Source organism: Gobio gobio, assembly GCF_949357685.1.
Source record: "Gobio gobio genome assembly, chromosome: 15".
NCBI lineage: Eukaryota > Metazoa > Chordata > Actinopteri > Cypriniformes > Gobionidae > Gobio > Gobio gobio.
The window spans coordinates 2,253,023-2,274,480 of NC_137108.1; the positions used below are offsets into that span (position 1 = coordinate 2,253,023).

Below are 21,458 nucleotides of genomic sequence, written 5' to 3' on the forward strand. Positions count from 1 at the left end.
CTGCAGAGGGATAAAATGATTTACGGCAGGGGGACTTTTGTTTGTTATTTTCTGACGGCACCCGCGGTTACTGTTACATCAGCGGGACTTTTATTTTGAAGGGCTGTCATCATATTAGACCGTGGCTTCCTGCTGTACAGACTCGGGCTGCGAAAGAATCCTGCAAATTGCCCTCGGAGGACACATTTCGTCCAAATCAAATGTTAGCTTCACATCCTGTCATCTGATCGAGTTTTGAAGGCAGCATATTTGTATCCTTCGCTGCCTTTAATGTCCCACAATCCTGTGCTTTCCATTGTGTGACAGTTGAGCTGGGGAAAATAAAAGATGGCGTCCGAGAGTTGCGTTTGCTGGTCAGTTTGTGTGTAAAACGTAAATGTACGTTTTTTACCAACATTTTCTTCTTCTGATGTCATTTCAAGCGAGGCATTACTAATGTAGTGATTAAATATTTGTTTAGTTCTCACCAAAGCTCTCTCTATTTTGCTGTAGATCATTAAACGGTTACAAGCTAGTGCTATGTTTTCGGACGCATTACTGTGAACGCGCACGTCAGAATGGACGGTTTCCCCCCACGTCGACTCCGCCCCTGGGTCACGCCCCCAGCGATGACGCGACGCCGGCCAGATCTATGAAAGCATGCTCGTGAGTGAGCGGAGCTGATTATGGTCTACTTCAGGTTTGTTCGGACAGCCAGAAAACTTTTAAATAATTCCTATTACACACGAAATACGTGCTTTGAGCGAGTCGACATGTGTGAAGAACTGAAGACTAGAGTCCTGCAGATCTGCCCTCAGAACCACGAGCTGATGACACAGCGACAACAGCGCGGTAAGAGTCATCATAACTAATCATAACTCTGATATAAACACACACTTCTGCTAGTGTTTAATATCTCTGATATTAGTCCATAAACACACACTTCTGCTAGTGTTTAATATCTCTGATATTAGTCCATAAACACACACTTCAGCTAGTGTTTAATATCTCTGATATTAGTCCATAAACACACACTTCTGCTAGTGTTTAATATCTCTGATATTAGTCCATAAACACACACTTCTGCTAGTGTTTAATAACTCTGATATTAGTCCATAAACACACACTTCTGCTAGTGTTTAATATCTCTGATATTAGTCCATAAACACACACTTCTGCTAGTGTTTAATATCTCTGATATTAGTCCATAAACACACACTTCTGCTAGTGTTTAATATCTCTGATATTAGTCCATAAACACACACTTCTGCTAGTGTTTAATATCTCTGATATTAGTCCATAAACACACACTTCTGCTAGTGTTTAATAACTCTGATATTAGTCCATAAACACACACTTCTGCTAGTGTTTAATATCTCTGATATTAGTCCATAAACACACACTTCTGCTAGTGTTTAATAACTCTGATATTAGTCCGTAAACACACACTTCTGCTAGTGTTTAATATCTCTGATATTAGTCCATAAACACACACTTCTGCTAGTGTTTAATATCTCTGATATTAGTCCATAAACACACACTTCTGCTAGTGTTTAATATCTCTGATATTAGTCCATAAACACACACTTCAGCTAGTGTTTAATATCTCTGATATTAGTCCATAAACACACACTTCTGCTCGTGTTTAATATCTCTGATATTAGTCCGTAAACACACACTTCTGCTCGTGTTTAATATCTCTGATATTAGTCCATAAACACACACTTCTGCTAGTGTTTAATATCTCTGATATTAGTCCGTAAACACACACTTCTGCTAGTGTTTAATAACTCTGATATTAGTCCATAAACACACACTTCTGCTCGTGTTTAATAACTCTGATATTAGTCCATAAACACACACTTCTGCTCGTGTTTAATATCTCTGATATTAGTCCATAAACACACACTTCAGCTAGTGTTTAATATCTCTGATATTAGTCCATAAACACACACTTCAGCTAGTGTTTAATATCTCTGATATTAGTCCATAAACACACACTTCTGCTCGTGTTTAATATCTCTGATATTAGTCCGTAAACACACACTTCTGCTAGTGTTTAATATCTCTGATATTAGTCCATAAACACACACTTCTGCTCGTGTTTAATATCTCTGATATTAGTCCATAAACACACACTTCTGCTAGTGTTTAATATCTCTGATATTAGTCCATAAACACACACTTCTGCTAGTGTTTAATATCTCTGATATTAGTCCATAAACACACACTTCTGCTCGTGTTTAATATCTCTGATATTAGTCCATAAACACACACTTCTGCTCGTGTTTAATATCTCTGATATTAGTCCATAAACACACACTTCAGCTAGTGTTTAATAACTCTGATATTAGTCCATAAACACACACTTCTGCTCGTGTTTAATAACTCTGATATTAGTCCATAAACACACACTTCTGCTCGTGTTTAATATCTCTGATATTAGTCCATAAACACACACTTCAGCTAGTGTTTAATATCTCTGATATTAGTCCATAAACACACACTTCTGCTCGTGTTTAATATCTGATATTAGTCCATAAACACACACTTCTGCTAGTGTTTAATATCTCTGATATTAGTCCATAAACACACACTTCTGCTCGTGTTTAATATCTCTGATATTAGTCCATAAACACACACTTCTGCTAGTGTTTAATATCTCTGATATTAGTCCATAAACACACACTTCTGCTCGTGTTTAATATCTCTGATATTAGTCCATAAACACACACTTCTGCTCGTGTTTAATATCTCTGATATTAGTCCATAAACACACACTTCTGCTCGTGTTTAATATCTCTGATATTAGTCCATAAACACACACTTCTGCTAGTGTTTAATATCTCTGATATTAGTCCATAAACACACACTTCTGCTCGTGTTTAATATCTGATATTAGTCCGTAAACACACACTTCTGCTCGTGTTTAATAACTCTGATATTAGTCCGTAAACACACACTTCTGCTCGTGTTTAATATCTCTGATATTAGTCCATAAACACACACTTCTGCTAGTGTTTAATATCTCTGATATTAGTCCGTAAACACACACTTCTGCTAGTGTTTAATATCTCTGATATTAGTCCATAAACACACACTTCTGCTAGTGTTTAATATCTCTGATATTAGTCCATAAACACACACTTCTGCTAGTGTTTAATATCTCTGATATTAGTCCATAAACACACACTTCAGCTAGTGTTTAATATCTCTGATATTAGTCCATAAACACACACTTCTGCTAGTGTTTAATATCTCTGATATTAGTCCATAAACACACACTTCTGCTAGTGTTTAATATCTCTGATATTAGTCCGTAAACACACACTTCTGCTAGTGTTTAATATCTCTGATATTAGTCCATAAACACACACTTCTGCTAGTGTTTAATATCTCTGATATTAGTCCATAAACACACACTTCTGCTAGTGTTTAATATCTCTGATATTAGTCCATAAACACACACTTCAGCTAGTGTTTAATATCTCTGATATTAGTCCATAAACACACACTTCTGCTAGTGTTTAATATCTCTGATATTAGTCCATAAACACACACTTCTGCTCGTGTTTAATATCTCTGATATTAGTCCGTAAACACACACTTCTGCTAGTGTTTAATATCTCTGATATTAGTCCGTAAACACACACTTCTGCTAGTGTTTAATATCTCTGATATTAGTCCATAAACACACACTTCAGCTAGTGTTTAATATCTCTGATATTAGTCCATAAACACACACTTCTGCTAGTGTTTAATATCTCTGATATTAGTCCATAAACACACACTTCAGCTAGTGTTTAATATCTCTGATATTAGTCCGTAAACACACACTTCTGCTAGTGTTTAATATCTCTGATATTAGTCCGTAAACACACACTTCTGCTAGTGTTTAATATCTCTGATATTAGTCCATAAACACACACTTCTGCTAGTGTTTAATATCTCTGATATTAGTCCATAAACACACACTTCTGCTAGTGTTTAATATCTCTGATATTAGTCCATAAACACACACTTCAGCTAGTGTTTAATATCTCTGATATTAGTCCATAAACACACACTTCTGCTAGTGTTTAATATCTCTGATATTAGTCCATAAACACACACTTCTGCTCGTGTTTAATATCTCTGATATTAGTCCGTAAACACACACTTCTGCTAGTGTTTAATATCTCTGATATTAGTCCGTAAACACACACTTCTGCTAGTGTTTAATATCTCTGATATTAGTCCGTAAACACACACTTCTGCTAGTGTTTAATATCTCTGATATTAGTCCATAAACACACACTTCTGCTAGTGTTTAATATCTCTGATATTAGTCCGTAAACACACACTTCTGCTCGTGTTTAATATCTCTGATATTAGTCCATAAACACACACTTCTGCTAGTGTTTAATATCTCTGATATTAGTCCGTAAACACACACTTCTGCTAGTGTTTAATATCTCTGATATTAGTCCATAAACACACACTTCTGCTCGTGTTTAATATCTCTGATATTAGTCCATAAACACACACTTCTGCTAGTGTTTAATATCTCTGATATTAGTCCATAAACACACACTTCTGCTAGTGTTTAATATCTCTGATATTAGTCCATAAACACACACTTCTGCTCGTGTTTAATATCTCTGATATTAGTCCATAAACACACACTTCTGCTCGTGTTTAATATCTCTGATATTAGTCCATAAACACACACTTCTGCTAGTGTTTAATATCTCTGATATTAGTCCATAAACACACACTTCTGCTCGTGTTTAATGTCTCTGATATTAGTCCATAAACACACACTTCTGCTAGTGTTTAATATCTCTGATATTAGTCCATAAACACACACTTCTGCTCGTGTTTAATATCTCTGATATTAGTCCATAAACACACACTTCTGCTAGTGTTTAATATCTCTGATATTAGTCCATAAACACACACTTCTGCTCGTGTTTAATATCTCTGATATTAGTCCATAAACACACACTTCTGCTCGTGTTTAATATCTCTGATATTAGTCCATAAACACACACTTCTGCTCGTGTTTAATATCTCTGATATTAGTCCATAAACACACACTTCTGCTCGTGTTTAATATCTCTGATATTAGTCCATAAACACACACTTCAGCTAGTGTTTAATATCTCTGATATTAGTCCATAAACACACACTTCTGCTCGTGTTTAATATCTCTGATATTAGTCCATAAACACACACTTCTGCTCGTGTTTAATATCTCTGATATTAGTCCATAAACACACACTTCTGCTAGTGTTTAATATCTCTGATATTAGTCCATAAACACACACTTCTGCTCGTGTTTAATATCTCTGATATTAGTCCATAAACACACACTTCTGCTCGTGTTTAATATCTCTGATATTAGTCCGTAAACACACACTTCTGCTAGTGTTTAATATCTCTGATATTAGTCCATAAACACACACTTCAGCTAGTGTTTAATATCTCTGATATTAGTCCATAAACACACACTTCTGCTAGTGTTTAATATCTCTGATATTAGTCCATAAACACACACTTCTGCTAGTGTTTAATATCTCTGATATTAGTCCATAAACACACACTTCTGCTAGTGTTTAATATCTCTGATATTAGTCCATAAACACACACTTCTGCTAGTGTTTAATATCTCTGATATTAGTCCATAAACACACACTTCTGCTAGTGTTTAATATCTCTGATATTAGTCCGTAAACACACACTTCTGCTAGTGTTTAATATCTCTGATATTAGTCCGTAAACACACACTTCTGCTAGTGTTTAATATCTCTGATATTAGTCCATAAACACACACTTCTGCTAGTGTTTAATATCTCTGATATTAGTCCATAAACACACACTTCTGCTCGTGTTTAATATCTCTGATATTAGTCCATAAACACACACTTCTGCTAGTGTTTAATATCTCTGATATTAGTCCATAAACACACACTTCTGCTAGTGTTTAATATCTCTGATATTAGTCCATAAACACACACTTCTGCTAGTGTTTAATATCTCTGATATTAGTCCATAAACACACACTTCTGCTAGTGTTTAATATCTCTGATATTAGTCCATAAACACACACTTCTGCTAGTGTTTAATATCTCTGATATTAGTCCATAAACACACACTTCTGCTCGTGTTTAATATCTCTGATATTAGTCCATAAACACACACTTCTGCTAGTGTTTAATATCTCTGATATTAGTCCATAAACACACACTTCTGCTCGTGTTTAATATCTCTGATATTAGTCCGTAAACACACACTTCTGCTAGTGTTTAATATCTCTGATATTAGTCCATAAACACACACTTCTGCTAGTGTTTAATATCTCTGATATTAGTCCATAAACACACACTTCTGCTCGTGTTTAATATCTCTGATATTAGTCCATAAACACACACTTCTGCTCGTGTTTAATATCTCTGATATTAGTCCATAAACACACACTTCTGTTAGTGTTTAATATCTCTGATATTAGTCCATAAACACACACTTCTGCTAGTGTTTAATATCTCTGATATTAGTCCATAAACACACACTTCTGCTAGTGTTTAATATCTCTGATATTAGTCCGTAAACACACACTTCTGCTAGTGTTTAATATCTCTGATATTAGTCCATAAACACACACTTCTGCTAGTGTTTAATAACTCTGATATTAGTCCATAAACACACACTTCTGCTAGTGTTTAATATCTCTGATATTAGTCCATAAACACACACTTCTGCTCGTGTTTAATATCTCTGATATTAGTCCGTAAACACACACTTCTGCTAGTGTTTAATATCTCTGATATTAGTCCATAAACACACACTTCTGCTCGTGTTTAATATCTCTGATATTAGTCCATAAACACACACTTCTGCTAGTGTTTAATATCTCTGATATTAGTCCATAAACACACACTTCTGCTCGTGTTTAATATCTCTGATATTAGTCCATAAACACACACTTCTGCTAGTTTAATATCTCTGATATTAGTCCATAAACACACACTTCTGCTCGTGTTTAATATCTCTGATATTAGTCCGTAAACACACACTTCTGCTAGTGTTTAATATCTCTGATATTAGTCCATAAACACACACTTCTGCTAGTGTTTAATATCTCTGATATTAGTCCATAAACACACACTTCTGCTCGTGTTTAATATCTCTGATATTAGTCCATAAACACACACTTCTGCTAGTGTTTAATATCTCTGATATTAGTCCATAAACACACACTTCTGCTCGTGTTTAATATCTCTGATATTAGTCCATAAACACACACTTCTGCTAGTGTTTAATATCTCTGATATTAGTCCATAAACACACACTTCTGCTCGTGTTTAATATCTCTGATATTAGTCCATAAACACACACTTCTGCTAGTGTTTAATATCTCTGATATTAGTCCATAAACACACACTTCTGCTCGTGTTTAATATCTCTGATATTAGTCCATAAACACACACTTCTGCTAGTGTTTAATATCTCTGATATTAGTCCATAAACACACACTTCTGCTAGTGTTTAATATCTCTGATATTAGTCCATAAACACACACTTCTGCTCGTGTTTAATATCTCTGATATTAGTCCATAAACACACACTTCTGCTAGTTTAATATCTCTGATATTAGTCCATAAACACACACTTCTGCTAGTGTTTAATATCTCTGATATTAGTCCATAAACACACACTTCAGCTAGTGTTTAATATCTCTGATATTAGTCCATAAACACACACTTCTGCTCGTGTTTAATATCTCTGATATTAGTCCATAAACACACACTTCTGCTCGTGTTTAATATCTCTGATATTAGTCCATAAACACACACTTCTGCTAGTGTTTAATATCTCTGATATTAGTCCATAAACACACACTTCTGCTCGTGTTTAATATCTCTGATATTAGTCCATAAACACACACTTCTGCTAGTGTTTAATATCTCTGATATTAGTCCATAAACACACACTTCTGCTCGTGTTTAATATCTCTGATATTAGTCCATAAACACACACTTCTGCTCGTGTTTAATAACTCTGATATTAGTCCATAAACACACACTTCTGCTAGTGTTTAATATCTCTGATATTAGTCCATAAACACACACTTCTGCTAGTGTTTAATAACTCTGATATTAGTCCATAAACACACACTTCTGCTAGTGTTTAATAACTCTGATATTAGTCCGTAAACACACACTTCTGCTAGTGTTTAATATCTCTGATATTAGTCCATAAACACACACTTCTGCTAGTGTTTAATATCTCTGATATTAGTCCATAAACACACACTTCTGCTAGTGTTTAATATCTCTGATATTAGTCCGTAAACACACACTTCTGCTCGTGTTTAATGTCTCTGATATTAGTCCATAAACACACACTTCTGCTAGTGTTTAATATCTCTGATATTAGTCCATAAACACACACTTCTGCTAGTGTTTAATATCTCTGATATTAGTCCATAAACACACACTTCTGCTCGTGTTTAATATCTCTGATATTAGTCCATAAACACACACTTCTGCTAGTGTTTAATATCTCTGATATTAGTCCATAAACACACACTTCTGCTAGTGTTTAATATCTCTGATATTAGTCCATAAACACACACTTCTGCTAGTGTTTAATATCTCTGATATTAGTCCATAAACACACACTTCTGCTAGTGTTTAATATCTCTGATATTAGTCCATAAACACACACTTCTGCTAGTGTTTAATATCTCTGATATTAGTCCATAAACACACACTTCTGCTAGTGTTTAATATCTCTGATATTAGTCCATAAACACACACTTCTGCTAGTGTTTAATATCTCTGATATTAGTCCATAAACACACACTTCTGCTAGTGTTTAATAACTCTGATATTAGTCCATAAACACACACTTCTGCTAGTGTTTAATATCTCTGATATTAGTCCATAAACACACACTTCTGCTAGTGTTTAATATCTCTGATATTAGTCCATAAACACACACTTCTGCTCGTGTTTAATGTCTCTGATATTAGTCCATAAACACACACTTCTGCTAGTGTTTAATATCTCTGATATTAGTCCATAAACACACACTTCTGCTAGTGTTTAATATCTCTGATATTAGTCCATAAACACACACTTCTGCTAGTGTTTAATATCTCTGATATTAGTCCATAAACACACACTTCTGCTAGTGTTTAATATCTCTGATATTAGTCCATAAACACACACTTCTGCTCGTGTTTAATGTCTCTGATATTAGTCCATAAACACACACTTCTGCTAGTGTTTAATATCTCTGATATTAGTCCATAAACACACACTTCTGCTCGTGTTTAATATCTCTGATATTAGTCCATAAACACACACTTCTGCTAGTGTTTAATATCTCTGATATTAGTCCATAAACACACACTTCAGCTAGTGTTTAATACCTCTGATATTAGTCCGTAAACACACACTTCAGCTAGTGTTTAATATCTCTGATATTAGTCCATAAACACACACTTCTGCTAGTGTTTAATATCTCTGATATTAGTCCATAAACACACACTTCTGCTAGTGTTTAATAACTCTGATATTAGTCCATAAACACACACTTCTGCTCGTGTTTAATGTCTCTGATATTAGTCCATAAACACACACTTCTGCTAGTGTTTAATATCTCTGATATTAGTCCATAAACACACACTTCTGCTAGTGTTTAATATCTCTGATATTAGTCCATAAACACACACTTCTGCTAGTGTTTAATATCTCTGATATTAGTCCATAAACACACACTTCTGCTAGTGTTTAATATCTCTGATATTAGTCCATAAACACACACTTCTGCTAGTGTTTAATATCTCTGATATTAGTCCATAAACACACACTTCTGCTAGTGTTTAATAACTCTGATATTAGTCCATAAACACACACTTCTGCTCGTGTTTAATGTCTCTGATATTAGTCCATAAACACACACTTCTGCTAGTGTTTAATATCTCTGATATTAGTCCATAAACACACACTTCTGCTAGTGTTTAATATCTCTGATATTAGTCCATAAACACACACTTCTGCTAGTGTTTAATATCTCTGATATTAGTCCATAAACACACACTTCTGCTAGTGTTTAATATCTCTGATATTAGTCCATAAACACACACTTCTGCTAGTGTTTAATACCTCTGATATTAGTCCGTAAACACACACTTCAGCTAGTGTTTAATATCTCTGATATTAGTCCATAAACACACACTTCTGCTAGTGTTTAATATCTCTGATATTAGTCCATAAACACACACTTCTGCTAGTGTTTAATAACTCTGATATTAGTCCATAAACACACACTTCTGCTCGTGTTTAATGTCTCTGATATTAGTCCATAAACACACACTTCTGCTAGTGTTTAATATCTCTGATATTAGTCCATAAACACACACTTCTGCTAGTGTTTAATATCTCTGATATTAGTCCATAAACACACACTTCTGCTAGTGTTTAATATCTCTGATATTAGTCCATAAACACACACTTCTGCTAGTGTTTAATATCTCTGATATTAGTCCATAAACACACACTTCTGCTAGTGTTTAATATCTCTGATATTAGTCCATAAACACACACTTCTGCTCGTGTTTAATATCTCTGATATTAGTCCATAAACACACACTTCTGCTAGTGTTTAATATCTCTGATATTAGTCCATAAACACACACTTCTGCTAGTGTTTAATATCTCTGATATTAGTCCATAAACACACACTTCTGCTCGTGTTTAATATCTCTGATATTGATGATGACTGATGTTGTGTTCCTCAGAGTGGGTGGAGGTCCTGCGGGTCACAGTGGCGGCTCTGAAGGCGGGGCAGGTGGTGGCTCTGCCCACTGACACCATCTACGGCCTGGCCTGTGTGGCGCAGGACTCTTCGGCCGTCCAGAGGGTTTATGAGCTCAAGGGCCGGAGCGGAGACAAGCCTCTGGCCATCTGTGTGGGAGAGATCCAGGACATCTACAGGTGCTCTTCAGCAGACATTCACTCTCATTCCTTCAGTCTCAGGCCTGTGGCAAATGAGCTCTATCGTCTTTAGGCAAACCCGTCCGTTTTTTTTTTTGTCAAGTTTTAGTCGACTCGATGTCCGAGGATTTTAGTCTAGTTTCCGTCAATCAAAACTCATGTTTTCGTCATTACATTTCATCAGAATTGTTGCACTTTCACCGATAAGCACAAATCACGAGAATGTCAATCCATACGCATGGTTACCTCATTTACTTTAAAGTTTAAAGGGTTAGTTCACCCAAAACTGTAAATTGTGTCATTAATGACTGAGCCTCATGTGGTTGGACACCCGTCAGACCTCCGTTCATCTTCAGACACAAATGAAGATATTTTAGTGTAAATCTGATGCTCTGAAAGGCCTCCATTGGCTCAACTTTACACTCTCAAGACCCTTAAAAGACACAAAAGACTAAAGTTACAAAGTCCATCTCACTACAGCGGCTCTACAATAACTTTATGAAGACGAGAATAGTTTCTGTGCACAAAAAAACCCTAAATAACGACTTATATAGTGATGACGATTTCAAAACACGGCCTCATGAAGCTTCGAAGCGTTATGAGTCAGTGAGTCGATTCAGCGGTTCAGAGCGTTATGAATCAGTGAGTCAATTCAGCGGTTCAGAGCGTTATGAATCAGTGAGTCGAATCATAATTCGGATCGCGTGTCAAACCGCCAAACTGCTGAAATTTGGCGATCCAAATCATGAATCGACTCACTGACTCATAACGCTCTGAACCGCTGAATCGACTCACTGACTCATAACGCTCTGAACCGCTGAATCGACTCACTGATTCATAACGCTTCGAAGCTTCATGAAGCCGTGTTTTGAAATCGTCATCACTATATAAGTCGTTATTTAGGGTTTTTTGCGCACAGAAACTATTCTCGTCTTCATAAAGTTATTGTAGAGCCGCTGTAGTGAGATGGACTTTGTAACTTTAGTCTTTAGTGTCTTTTAAGGGTCTTGAGAGTGTAAAGTTGAGCCAATGGAGGCCTTTCAGAGCATCAGATTTACACTAAAATATCTTCATTTGTGTCTGAAGATGAACGGAGGTCTGACGGGTGTCCAACCACATGAGGCTCAGTCATTAATGACACAATTTACAGTTTTGGGAATTTTATTTTATTTTATTTTACATAAAGGAACTAATCCTTTAATGATCTATTATAGGCTATTATATAACGTTAGGCCTAATGGGACATTTACAACAGGGATATTCCACATTACTTTAAAGGTTTTCTATTAAAATAACAGCAAAAAAGACATCGTGTTGTCACGCAGAGGTTGTGTAAGTGCAGTTATTCAGCAAACACAATCGGCCCATGTCTGGGTTTATTACAGTTCATCACTGAGAAGGTTTGATGGCAGATTTAGTCCAGTGTTCATTTCGTTGATGAATAATTTTCGTCATAATTTTTATTTCACTGATGAAAACGAGACTATGACTAAATAAAAAACAGTTTTGGACAACGAAAACTAGAGCGGCTCAATCAATCAACACACAGCTATGACAGGTCATGTTTATGAACTAATGCTGAGGAATCATGTTTATATAGTAATATGATTTATACTTGTAACGATGCATATTTGATCTCCCTCATCTGAACTGCAATAGTAAGGCATTTCAAAATAAGAGTCCCAGTGTATTTCCATCTGGTTTATAATTAAGTCACGCATTATATACACGTTTACACAATAAACTGTATTTAATTTCATTCCCATTTAATTCACAGTCATGAGGAAAGACTAAGAACAGACACATTGTTCAATAAAGTATCAGGGTTATAAAAAACATTAAAACATATTCATTGCTTGAAATTAAATAAATGTTAACTGAAATGAAAATAAATGTAAACTTATTTGAAGCTTTAGCTTAACCTGATATACAAACTAAAACAGAAATACAACATTATAAAAACTATATAGATGTTTTTAAAAAACAAACATAAGTGAATTGAGCTCTTTCGTGTATTTTTGCGCTTGAACGGTCAAAAACACGGTCTTATTGTGGCATGTATTCAGTAACTGAGGCTTAAACACTCAATTAATGCATTACAATTGAACTAAACTCATTAGATTTTACTCGAATAAAACTAGACTAAAACAATTCAGGTAAATGGCATTTTAGTCCAAAGACTGACTAAAACTAAATCAAAATGTGCTGTCAGTGAACACAGATTTACTCACACAAACAGCACAAGAGACAGAACACAGACCGATGACACTTTAATTTAAGCAGAACATCTCATATGGAGATGATGAAATGCAGAGCACTTGTTTATCACGTCAGATTGCAGTTTTTAAGTAAATAATGCATTATCTTTTAACAGAAAAACTCTGATTGGGGGATTTAAATGACTGAAATCTGGCAACCGCAAGCATTTTTAGTAGTGAGATTGATATTGAAGTTGTTGATTTACTGTCTGAAAGTCCCGTGGTGTTGCTGTAGTGTAAGTGTGTGTGTGTGTGTGTGTGTGCTGCAGGTTCTGTACGGTGTCTGTGAAGGAGGAGCTGCTCTCAGATCTGCTGCCTGGACCCGTTACACTAGTTCTGGAAAGATCCGCCACACTGAACGCTGATCTCAACCCTTTCACCAAGGTCAGGCTCCGTTTGCTCAAACACACACTCATCTTACTTTACCAGAACACGCTTAACTTTGAGCTCAATGTAATGTTTTCATACACTTTACTGCAATTAAATCAAATCTCTTACAGTTTAAAGTAGGGCTGCATGATTTGGGGAAATATCTAATTGTGATTAATTTGGTTAAAACTGCGATGTGTTAATGTGTTCTCTGTGGTCCGTGTTTTATGCTGCGTTCACACCAAACGCGAATAGAGCGCCAAAATCGCGTCTACCGCGTCTAGTTTCACGCGCAAACATTTTGAATGCATTCGCGAGTTGGACGTGCGTAGAAATCGAGCGCTGGAAGCGAAATTGATGCGCGTTCAAGGCACTCCAGGAGAAATATGTCATAAAACACCTCTGCCTCTTTTCATTTTCATTAAACATATATATATTAAGCATTAATAGCCACACAAATGTGGTCCAGGCAACTCCAACATTATCTTCACTGCATGTATATTCAGGGCTTTGAACCGGTTCAAGGAACGAAAACGAAAACCGGAAACGAACGAAATTTTAAGAGGAACAAAAACGGAAATGAAATCAAAATCAATTTGAATCGTTCTGAACAGAAACGTTAATTTGAAATGACCATTAACCGGTTAATAACGTTATTTTATCGTTCTCTTTAATATTTTTATTTGGCAGTGGCCAATCATGAATAGAGTAGCTTCAGCATGTGACGTTGACGGATCAAGCGTGAGTGAAATGTCATCTATGAATCTACCGGTTACGCAAGTCAGTGTGAGCGCGCATTTACACGCCTCAAGTACATTTCTTTCCCCGCTGAGGTCATCAATGAAAGCGCAGGTATTGGAGGACATTCTTTACGAACGTTTAAATAAGTAGTACGGACTTTAAGCTCAAATAGACTGATTTAGGCTTTTTTCGTTTAAGCCTGTCCAAGCAGGCTATAGCATCTATCAAACATTTGTCCAATAGTCTTTCAGATTGCCAATACAGGACAATGTTTTCTATAGACGGTTGATGCTTTGTATTAAATGGTGTTATATTGCATTAAATGATCAAGCTTTATTAGCTGACTGAATTTGATTATGGGATGCAGACGTGTTGCGCAGTGTTTGCTTTGAAATTAGCAGTTGCCGGTGCATTAATTGTTATCAAGTTTATTTATTCTTTATTCATGCAATTTTTAAAACAAGTCGTGTTGAAAAAAAGTTATGTGCAAAGAATGTTATCACTCTTCTGAAAAGAATTAGGCATAAGAGCCACTTTCAATAGTCTAACGCTCCTTTAAAACAGGTCCGCTGTTTATGCTTTGTAATTAATGCATGTATTTCTGTTGTGGTTTTAAAAATGTTATGAAATAAATATTCAAGTTTAATTACCATGCGTTCTATTATTATTGAGTAAAAATAAGTCTATTTATACATATTTGTTTAAAGTATAGGCTAAATTAAAATAACGTTATTAACCGGTATTTTTTCATATCAAACCATTTTCGGAACAGTAATGTTTATTGAGGAAAGCAAAAACGGAAACGCTATAATATCGATTCTGCTCGGAGTGAACCGATTGATATTTTTTTCAGTTTTTAAGCCCTGTGTATATTTAAATATCCTTAAAATATAAAGTTATGACACTTCTCTTTGCCCTCAGTCAAAACGATTTGGCAGACAACAAAGTATAGATTCATGAGCAAAGATCGGCCGTTAGATCAGCACAAGACGAGCCACTACAGGCCATCAGAGCAGCAGCAGATGCAGAAGGACTGGCTGAGGAAAGGCTGCTCTCGCTGGGGTTAATGAGCGCTGATCGCCCGCTGATCGCCTGGAGCTCACAACTCCACAAACACAAGATTATTTTTTAAATAGGCGCTCTCTTTATAAATAAACCACAGATTTGAGCTTTAAACAACTACATTCTCACCTGAAAAAGTCTTAACTACATTTTGTGACACAATAGTTGTATTTTTAATTTATGCAGGGTTTCTCATCACGTCACTTTACCACGTGACCGCAGCGAGCAGGCTCCTGATTGGCCAAAGTTCAATTTTCAACTCGGGCGTCAGACGCGAATTCGCTTCAAACGCGTGAATGCACTAGTATGCCACCATTCGCGTGTAACGTGCGTATTGCGCAAGACGCTCAATTCGCGTCCAATTCACGTCCAATTTGCGTAAATCGCGCGAACTGGACGTGCGAATGAGGTGGATTTGCGTCCTTCACGCCGCGCGTAACGCGCCTTCCGCGCGTAACGCGCCTTCCGCGCCACGGGACCTCCAGACGCGCGTCAACACGCCTTTCCATTGACTTAACATTGAAATCACTCGCGCCAGACGCTCTACTCGCGTTTGGTGTGAACGCAGCATTAGACGTGTCATTAATGTGTTCTCTGTTGTGGTCCGTGTTTTAGACGTGTCATTAATGTGTTCTCTGTTGTGGTCCGTGTTTTAGACGTGTCATTAATGTGTTCTCTGTTGTGGTCCGTGTTTTAGACGTGTCATTAATGTGATGTGTTCTGCAGCTCATAGGCGTCCGTATCCCAGACCACCCGTTCATGAGACGCCTCTGCCAGATGTGCGGCGAGCCGCTCGCTCTCACCAGCGCTAACATCAGCGCTCAGACCAGTACGGTTGCTGCTAACGTAAGCACAGCTCCACAGCTCCCAGTGGTTTCCCAGTGGCCTTTGGGCTTGAGTTTGACATGTTTGTGGTTTTCTGCAGGAGTTTGAGGATTTGTGGCCCAGTCTGGCGGTTGTGGTGGACGGCGGCCCGATTGGAGATCGAAGCCGTTTGGGTTCGACAGTCGTGGATCTGTCCGTGTGTGGCAGATACCGGATAATCCGACCGGGATGGTGAGGAACTCTCAGGATCATGACACCTTCACTAAAGACATGAGCTGCGTTTGGAACACAACACTTGCCTACTATAGAGTAAAGCAGAGGAGGACTGAACACCAGCATTCACAGAAAGCTTCTGAAATGGTGTTAGTGGCCTATTAGGGCGGCACAGTATATCAAAATTATCAAAATATTGCAGATGTACGTATAGGAAGCCACCTCTCGGACAGCACATGATCCCCACTTCAGTTCTCTTCCGCAGCTTATATGGGAAATTCACGCAAAACGCCCATTTTGATGAGTATTCACGTGAACACAGTCAGTTATGACTTAAGTGGACTAAACAGTTGAGGAGGAAAGCGCACGTGTAACAAAATGTCCCCATTCTTCAGCTGAAGCGTCACGCTTTACTGCCTTTTCTCCTTAAACTCTCGTTTTTTGGGTCGACAGCTTATAAAAACGTATTTCTGTGTTTTTTAGTTTGTTTGCTGTAACTGAACACTAGCATTCACAGAAAGCTTCTGAAATGGTGTTAGTGGCCTATTAGGGCGGCACAGTATATCAAAATTATCAAAATATTGCAAATGTACGTATAGGAAGCCACCTCTCAGACAGCCAGAGATGAATAAAGTACTAGAGACACATACTTGAGTAAAAGTACAAGTTCCTTATCAAAAAAGTGAGTTGAGTAGAAGTTGAAGTGCTCTTTAAGCACCACACTTAAGTAGAAGTACTAAAGTATTCAACATTTTTTGTACTTAAGTATTGCAAGTAGTTTATTTTAAAATGTACTACTCAAGTACAGAAAGTAAAAGTACAAGTATTGTGTTATGTAGTTATTAAAGAAAGTAGTCAAAAGTTTGAACGTCATGTTGTTTTTATTATTTCAAATGATTAAGCTAAAGGACAATCACAATGTTGATAGGTAATTTTTCTACACATTAACATATAAATAACCTGAAAATACTGTAGTTCATTAAGATTAAATCTTACTAACCACTCTTACTATAAAAATGGAGTAAGCACACTTATATTCTCATTTCAAGAGGTGTTCTGAGTAAATGATTTGTTTGTAACACTTTACAATATGGTTTGATTTGTTAACATTACATTAGTTAATGTATTAGACTAATAACTAACATGAACTAACCATGATCAATACATTTGTTAATGTATTTATTAATCTTTGTTAATCTTAGTTAATAAAAATACAGCTGTTCATTGTTTGTATATGTTACTTCACAGTGCACATTAACTATGTAAACAAATAGAGAGCAATTTGAGTGCAAGACGCTCGTGTTGTTTTAAAGACAGTGAATGCGCGTTCGCGGGGCTCTCTCTCGCGCTCTCGCTCTCGCGCTCTGTCTCTCTCTCGCGCGCTCTCGCTCTCGCGCTCTGTCTCTCTCTCTCGCGCTCTCGCTCTCGCGCTCTGTCTCTCTCTCTCGCGCTCTCGCTCTCGTGCTCTCTCTCTCTCTCTCGCGCTCTCGCTCTCGTGCTCTGTCTCTCTCTCTCGTGCTCTCGCTCTCGCGCTCTGTCTCTCTCTCTCGCGCTCTCGCTCTCGCGCTCTCTCTCTCTCTCTCGCGCTCTCGCTCTCGTGCTCTGTCTCTCTCTCTCGTGCTCTCGCTCTCGCGCTCTGTCTCTCTCTCTCGCGCTCTCGCTCTCGCGCTCTGTCTCTCTCTCGCGCGCTCTCGCTCTCTCGCGCTCTGTCTCTCTCTCTCTATCTCTCTCTCTCTCTCTCTCTCTCTCTCTCTCTCGCACTCTCGCGCGCGCTCTCTCTCTCTCATGCGCGGTAATGTGGGTTTGGAATGGAATGATTCGTAACATTTTTATAATTGTAACGAGTAACAATGCAGCACATAAAAAAATATCGGAGTAAAAGTATTAAACTCATCGAAAATATGTACTGAAGTAAAAGTGGAAGTAGGAGAAAAAAATAATACTCTAGTAAAGTACAGATACAGCCTTTTAGTACTTAAGTACAGTAGTGAAGTAGTTCTACTTCGTTACTATACATCTCTGCAGACAGCACATGATCCCCAATTCAGTTCTCTTCCGCAGCTTATATGGGAAATTCACGCAAAACGCCCATTTTGATGAGTATTCACGTGAACACAGTCAGTTATGACTTAAGTGGACTAAACAGTTGAGGAGGAAAGCGCACGTGTAACAAAATGTCCCCATTCTTCAGCTGAAGCGTCACGCTTTACTGCCTTTTCTCCTTAAACACTCGTTTTTTGGGTCGACAGCTTATAAAAACTTATTTCTGTGTTGTTTAGTTTGTTTGCTGTACACTTTGTCACATATCAGCTTTTAGACATTGTTCTGTTTTTTGTTATAAGTCCGAAATGACAAGGATGCGGCTCACGCAATGCAAAGTCAATGGAGAGCGTTGGATTGTTTCCCCCCCGGTGTGGGCGTGGCCTAAATACGCTCTGTCTCTATAGGGGAACCTTTTTTAGTGCTATATAGCACCAATTTTGGTGCTTCAGTGGTTCTTCACCGGTTCTTTGACTAAGGTGCTATATAGCACTAAAAAAGGTTCCCCTATGATTACGAGCCAAGAACCATTTTTTGGTGCCATATAGAACCTTTTTTATTTTTTTTAGAGTAATCCTGCGTCACACACTTTCACTGTAAGACTAAAGCGTCACACGCTGATCTGATTGGCTCTTTCAATCATTTTGACGTGCACTGTTAGACCCCCGAGGCACTTGTGTGTTGTGGTCATGTGACCCGTCTCTGGTCTCTTTCAGCGCTCTCTCTGCTACGGTTCGAGTGCTCGAGGGCAAGTACGGCCTGCTGGAGGATCCCATCCACCAATGAGACGACACCTCACCAGGAGAAAGGGCTTCTGGGGGATCCCATCCACCAATGAGACGACACCTCACCAGGAGAAAGGGCTTCTGGGGGATCCCATCCACCAATGAGACGACACTTCACCAGGAGAAAGGGCTTCTGGGTCCAGGTTCTGATGAGCCTCTGAGATCTTCCCCTCAGGCTGTGGCGTCTCACTCGGAGTGTGTTGGGTCGGCGCTTACACTGTGGATTATGGGATTATGTTGGGAATATTATAATGAGTTGATTGCTAAGGACAGTAATAGTTTAGCTCATATATTTTAATTTATTAAGGCGTTTGGAGGCGTGTGTTGCTCTCCGGCAGAGCAGCCATTTTATAAAAACCAGTACAACCTGAATCTGACATCAGCCGTTATTGGACTGTTTGTGGACCAAAGCATCTTTTGCAATATTTCCACACATTTTGTATTTGAATTAAAACGTTATGTCCCAGCTGGCTTTGCTCCATTAGTTTCTGTCAAGCCTGTGACTTGATCCAGGAAGTGCCTCGGAGACAGATCTTGGCCACTGGTTATTCAATAGGGAACAGCTCTAGAACTGCTCTGGGAACAGACTTTCTCTTGTGAACCGTTTGGAGTCCATGACAAACGCCATATCGAGTGAATCTTTCACACTAGCAGGGTTTCTGCGGCTCTTAAGTTCACCTTCTACAATCCTAAGGCTTTAAAATGTCTTCAATTGGAGCAGAACGTCTTAAATTCAACATCATGGCGCAAAACGGGTACGGAATCGCAGAATCCTTTCATAAAAATGGGATTTAATGTTATTTAATGTTTGTTATGGGATTTGTCAACTTTTGGATGAATAAATCACAGTTAAAGGGACAGATCACCCAATAATGAACATCCTGTCATCATTTACTCAAAACACAGAATTTGGTCAAAATAAAATGGAATTTGGGAGAAAATTTAATTCCATAGGCCCTAAAATGTATTAATTTTTTTATTTGTTATACAATTTAACAGCAATTTATGAACCCTTCTGTGATGTTGGGGTGTTTTCGTCCACTATGAGGTGCTTTTGAGTCTCAATTTGGCCTCAACTTTCTCTGTGTTTCAGCAAATGGAATGATTTTATATTTTGACACATATTTTGGGGAAATGCTTTGAAAACTCAACGACACACGCTGGGCAAATTCACGAGCCTCTCGTTGTGTTCGGGATGAGAACATGCACTAAATCAAACTGCTGTAAAAATGATCAGATTAATATTCTTTGTACAAATCTGTTCATCATCTTCAGTCTTGATCAAAACTACATGTTTGTTTAAAAAAATCCAGGATTTTTACTCTGTAATTGCCAGTGATTTTTAGAAACTGATGTTTTTGTGACTCATGGCTTTGAATGGGAAAACACATGTATGAATATTTCACACACATATTGCATAAAGTAAAATGATATTAAGTTCCGTTATATCTTTCATGACAGTTGAGAATCATCTTCAATTAAGTTTGGTTAAAAAAAAAACTGAAAATTGATCGGAGAATGAATAAAAATCCCTTTGTTTTTGCCTGTGCATGTCATGTCATTTTTTTTAAACCTCTGGTGTCCACTTATGAAGACACAGCATAGAATATGAATAAAATAGCATTTTTTTTTTTTTTAAAGTCACATTTTTTGTTATGCTCTAAACAATGTAATGACCTGAGTACTTAAATACTTAAGTAAATAACACAATAGATATTGTGTAAATAGAATATTTATGTATTTATGTAATATTAATGCAGTACCTGAACACACACAGTGACAGGAACATTTAGTGGATGCTTTTTGTCATTTTGTGCAGAAAATTAACTCCAAATGTCACAAAATGGCAAGTTACTAAACCTAAGAACAAAAGCAATGATAAAACAGTGTAAATACAAACCCCAGTGCATGATGGGAACACTAGTATCAGAAAAGTTGAGTAGTTTTACTGAATTTTATAACGCTTTCATTTCTACAAGCTTTAATTGAGTACTAATATAGAATTGACTTCGTTTTTCTTGCCTGAACTAACTTTTTAATGTAGAGATTGCATTTATAATATCCATAACTCTGTTTTCAGTGGAGTAATTCACATAATGAAGTGTACATTATAATGAGTGTTTCCACACACCGCGGGTCTCTTACAGTGAAGACGCCATTTTGTGCCGCCATGTTTCTACAGTGGCCCTAGTGTCCAAACC

The 21,458-nt window shown here is 37.4% G+C and overlaps 1 protein-coding gene across 2 annotated transcripts; it reads left to right on the plus strand.

Moving 5' to 3' along the window:
• The first annotated feature begins 92 nt into the window (after positions 1–92).
• Positions 93–20,806, plus strand: yrdc (yrdC N(6)-threonylcarbamoyltransferase domain containing). Of its 2 annotated transcripts, none has more exons than XM_079836560.1 (7): positions 93–378; positions 493–831; positions 10,769–10,964; positions 13,492–13,606; positions 16,121–16,240; positions 16,320–16,450; positions 19,189–20,806. In XM_079836560.1, the coding sequence occupies exons 2-7, from the start codon at positions 666–668 to the stop codon at positions 19,256–19,258; spliced, it is 798 nt and encodes a 265-aa protein (XP_079692686.1). In that variant the 5' UTR covers positions 93–378; positions 493–665; the 3' UTR covers positions 19,259–20,806. The 2 variants fall into 2 exon arrangements, with proteins under 2 accessions (XP_079692686.1, XP_079692687.1); XM_079836561.1 differs by having other exon boundaries at positions 98–353.
• Positions 20,807–21,458: the final 652 nt, after the last annotated feature.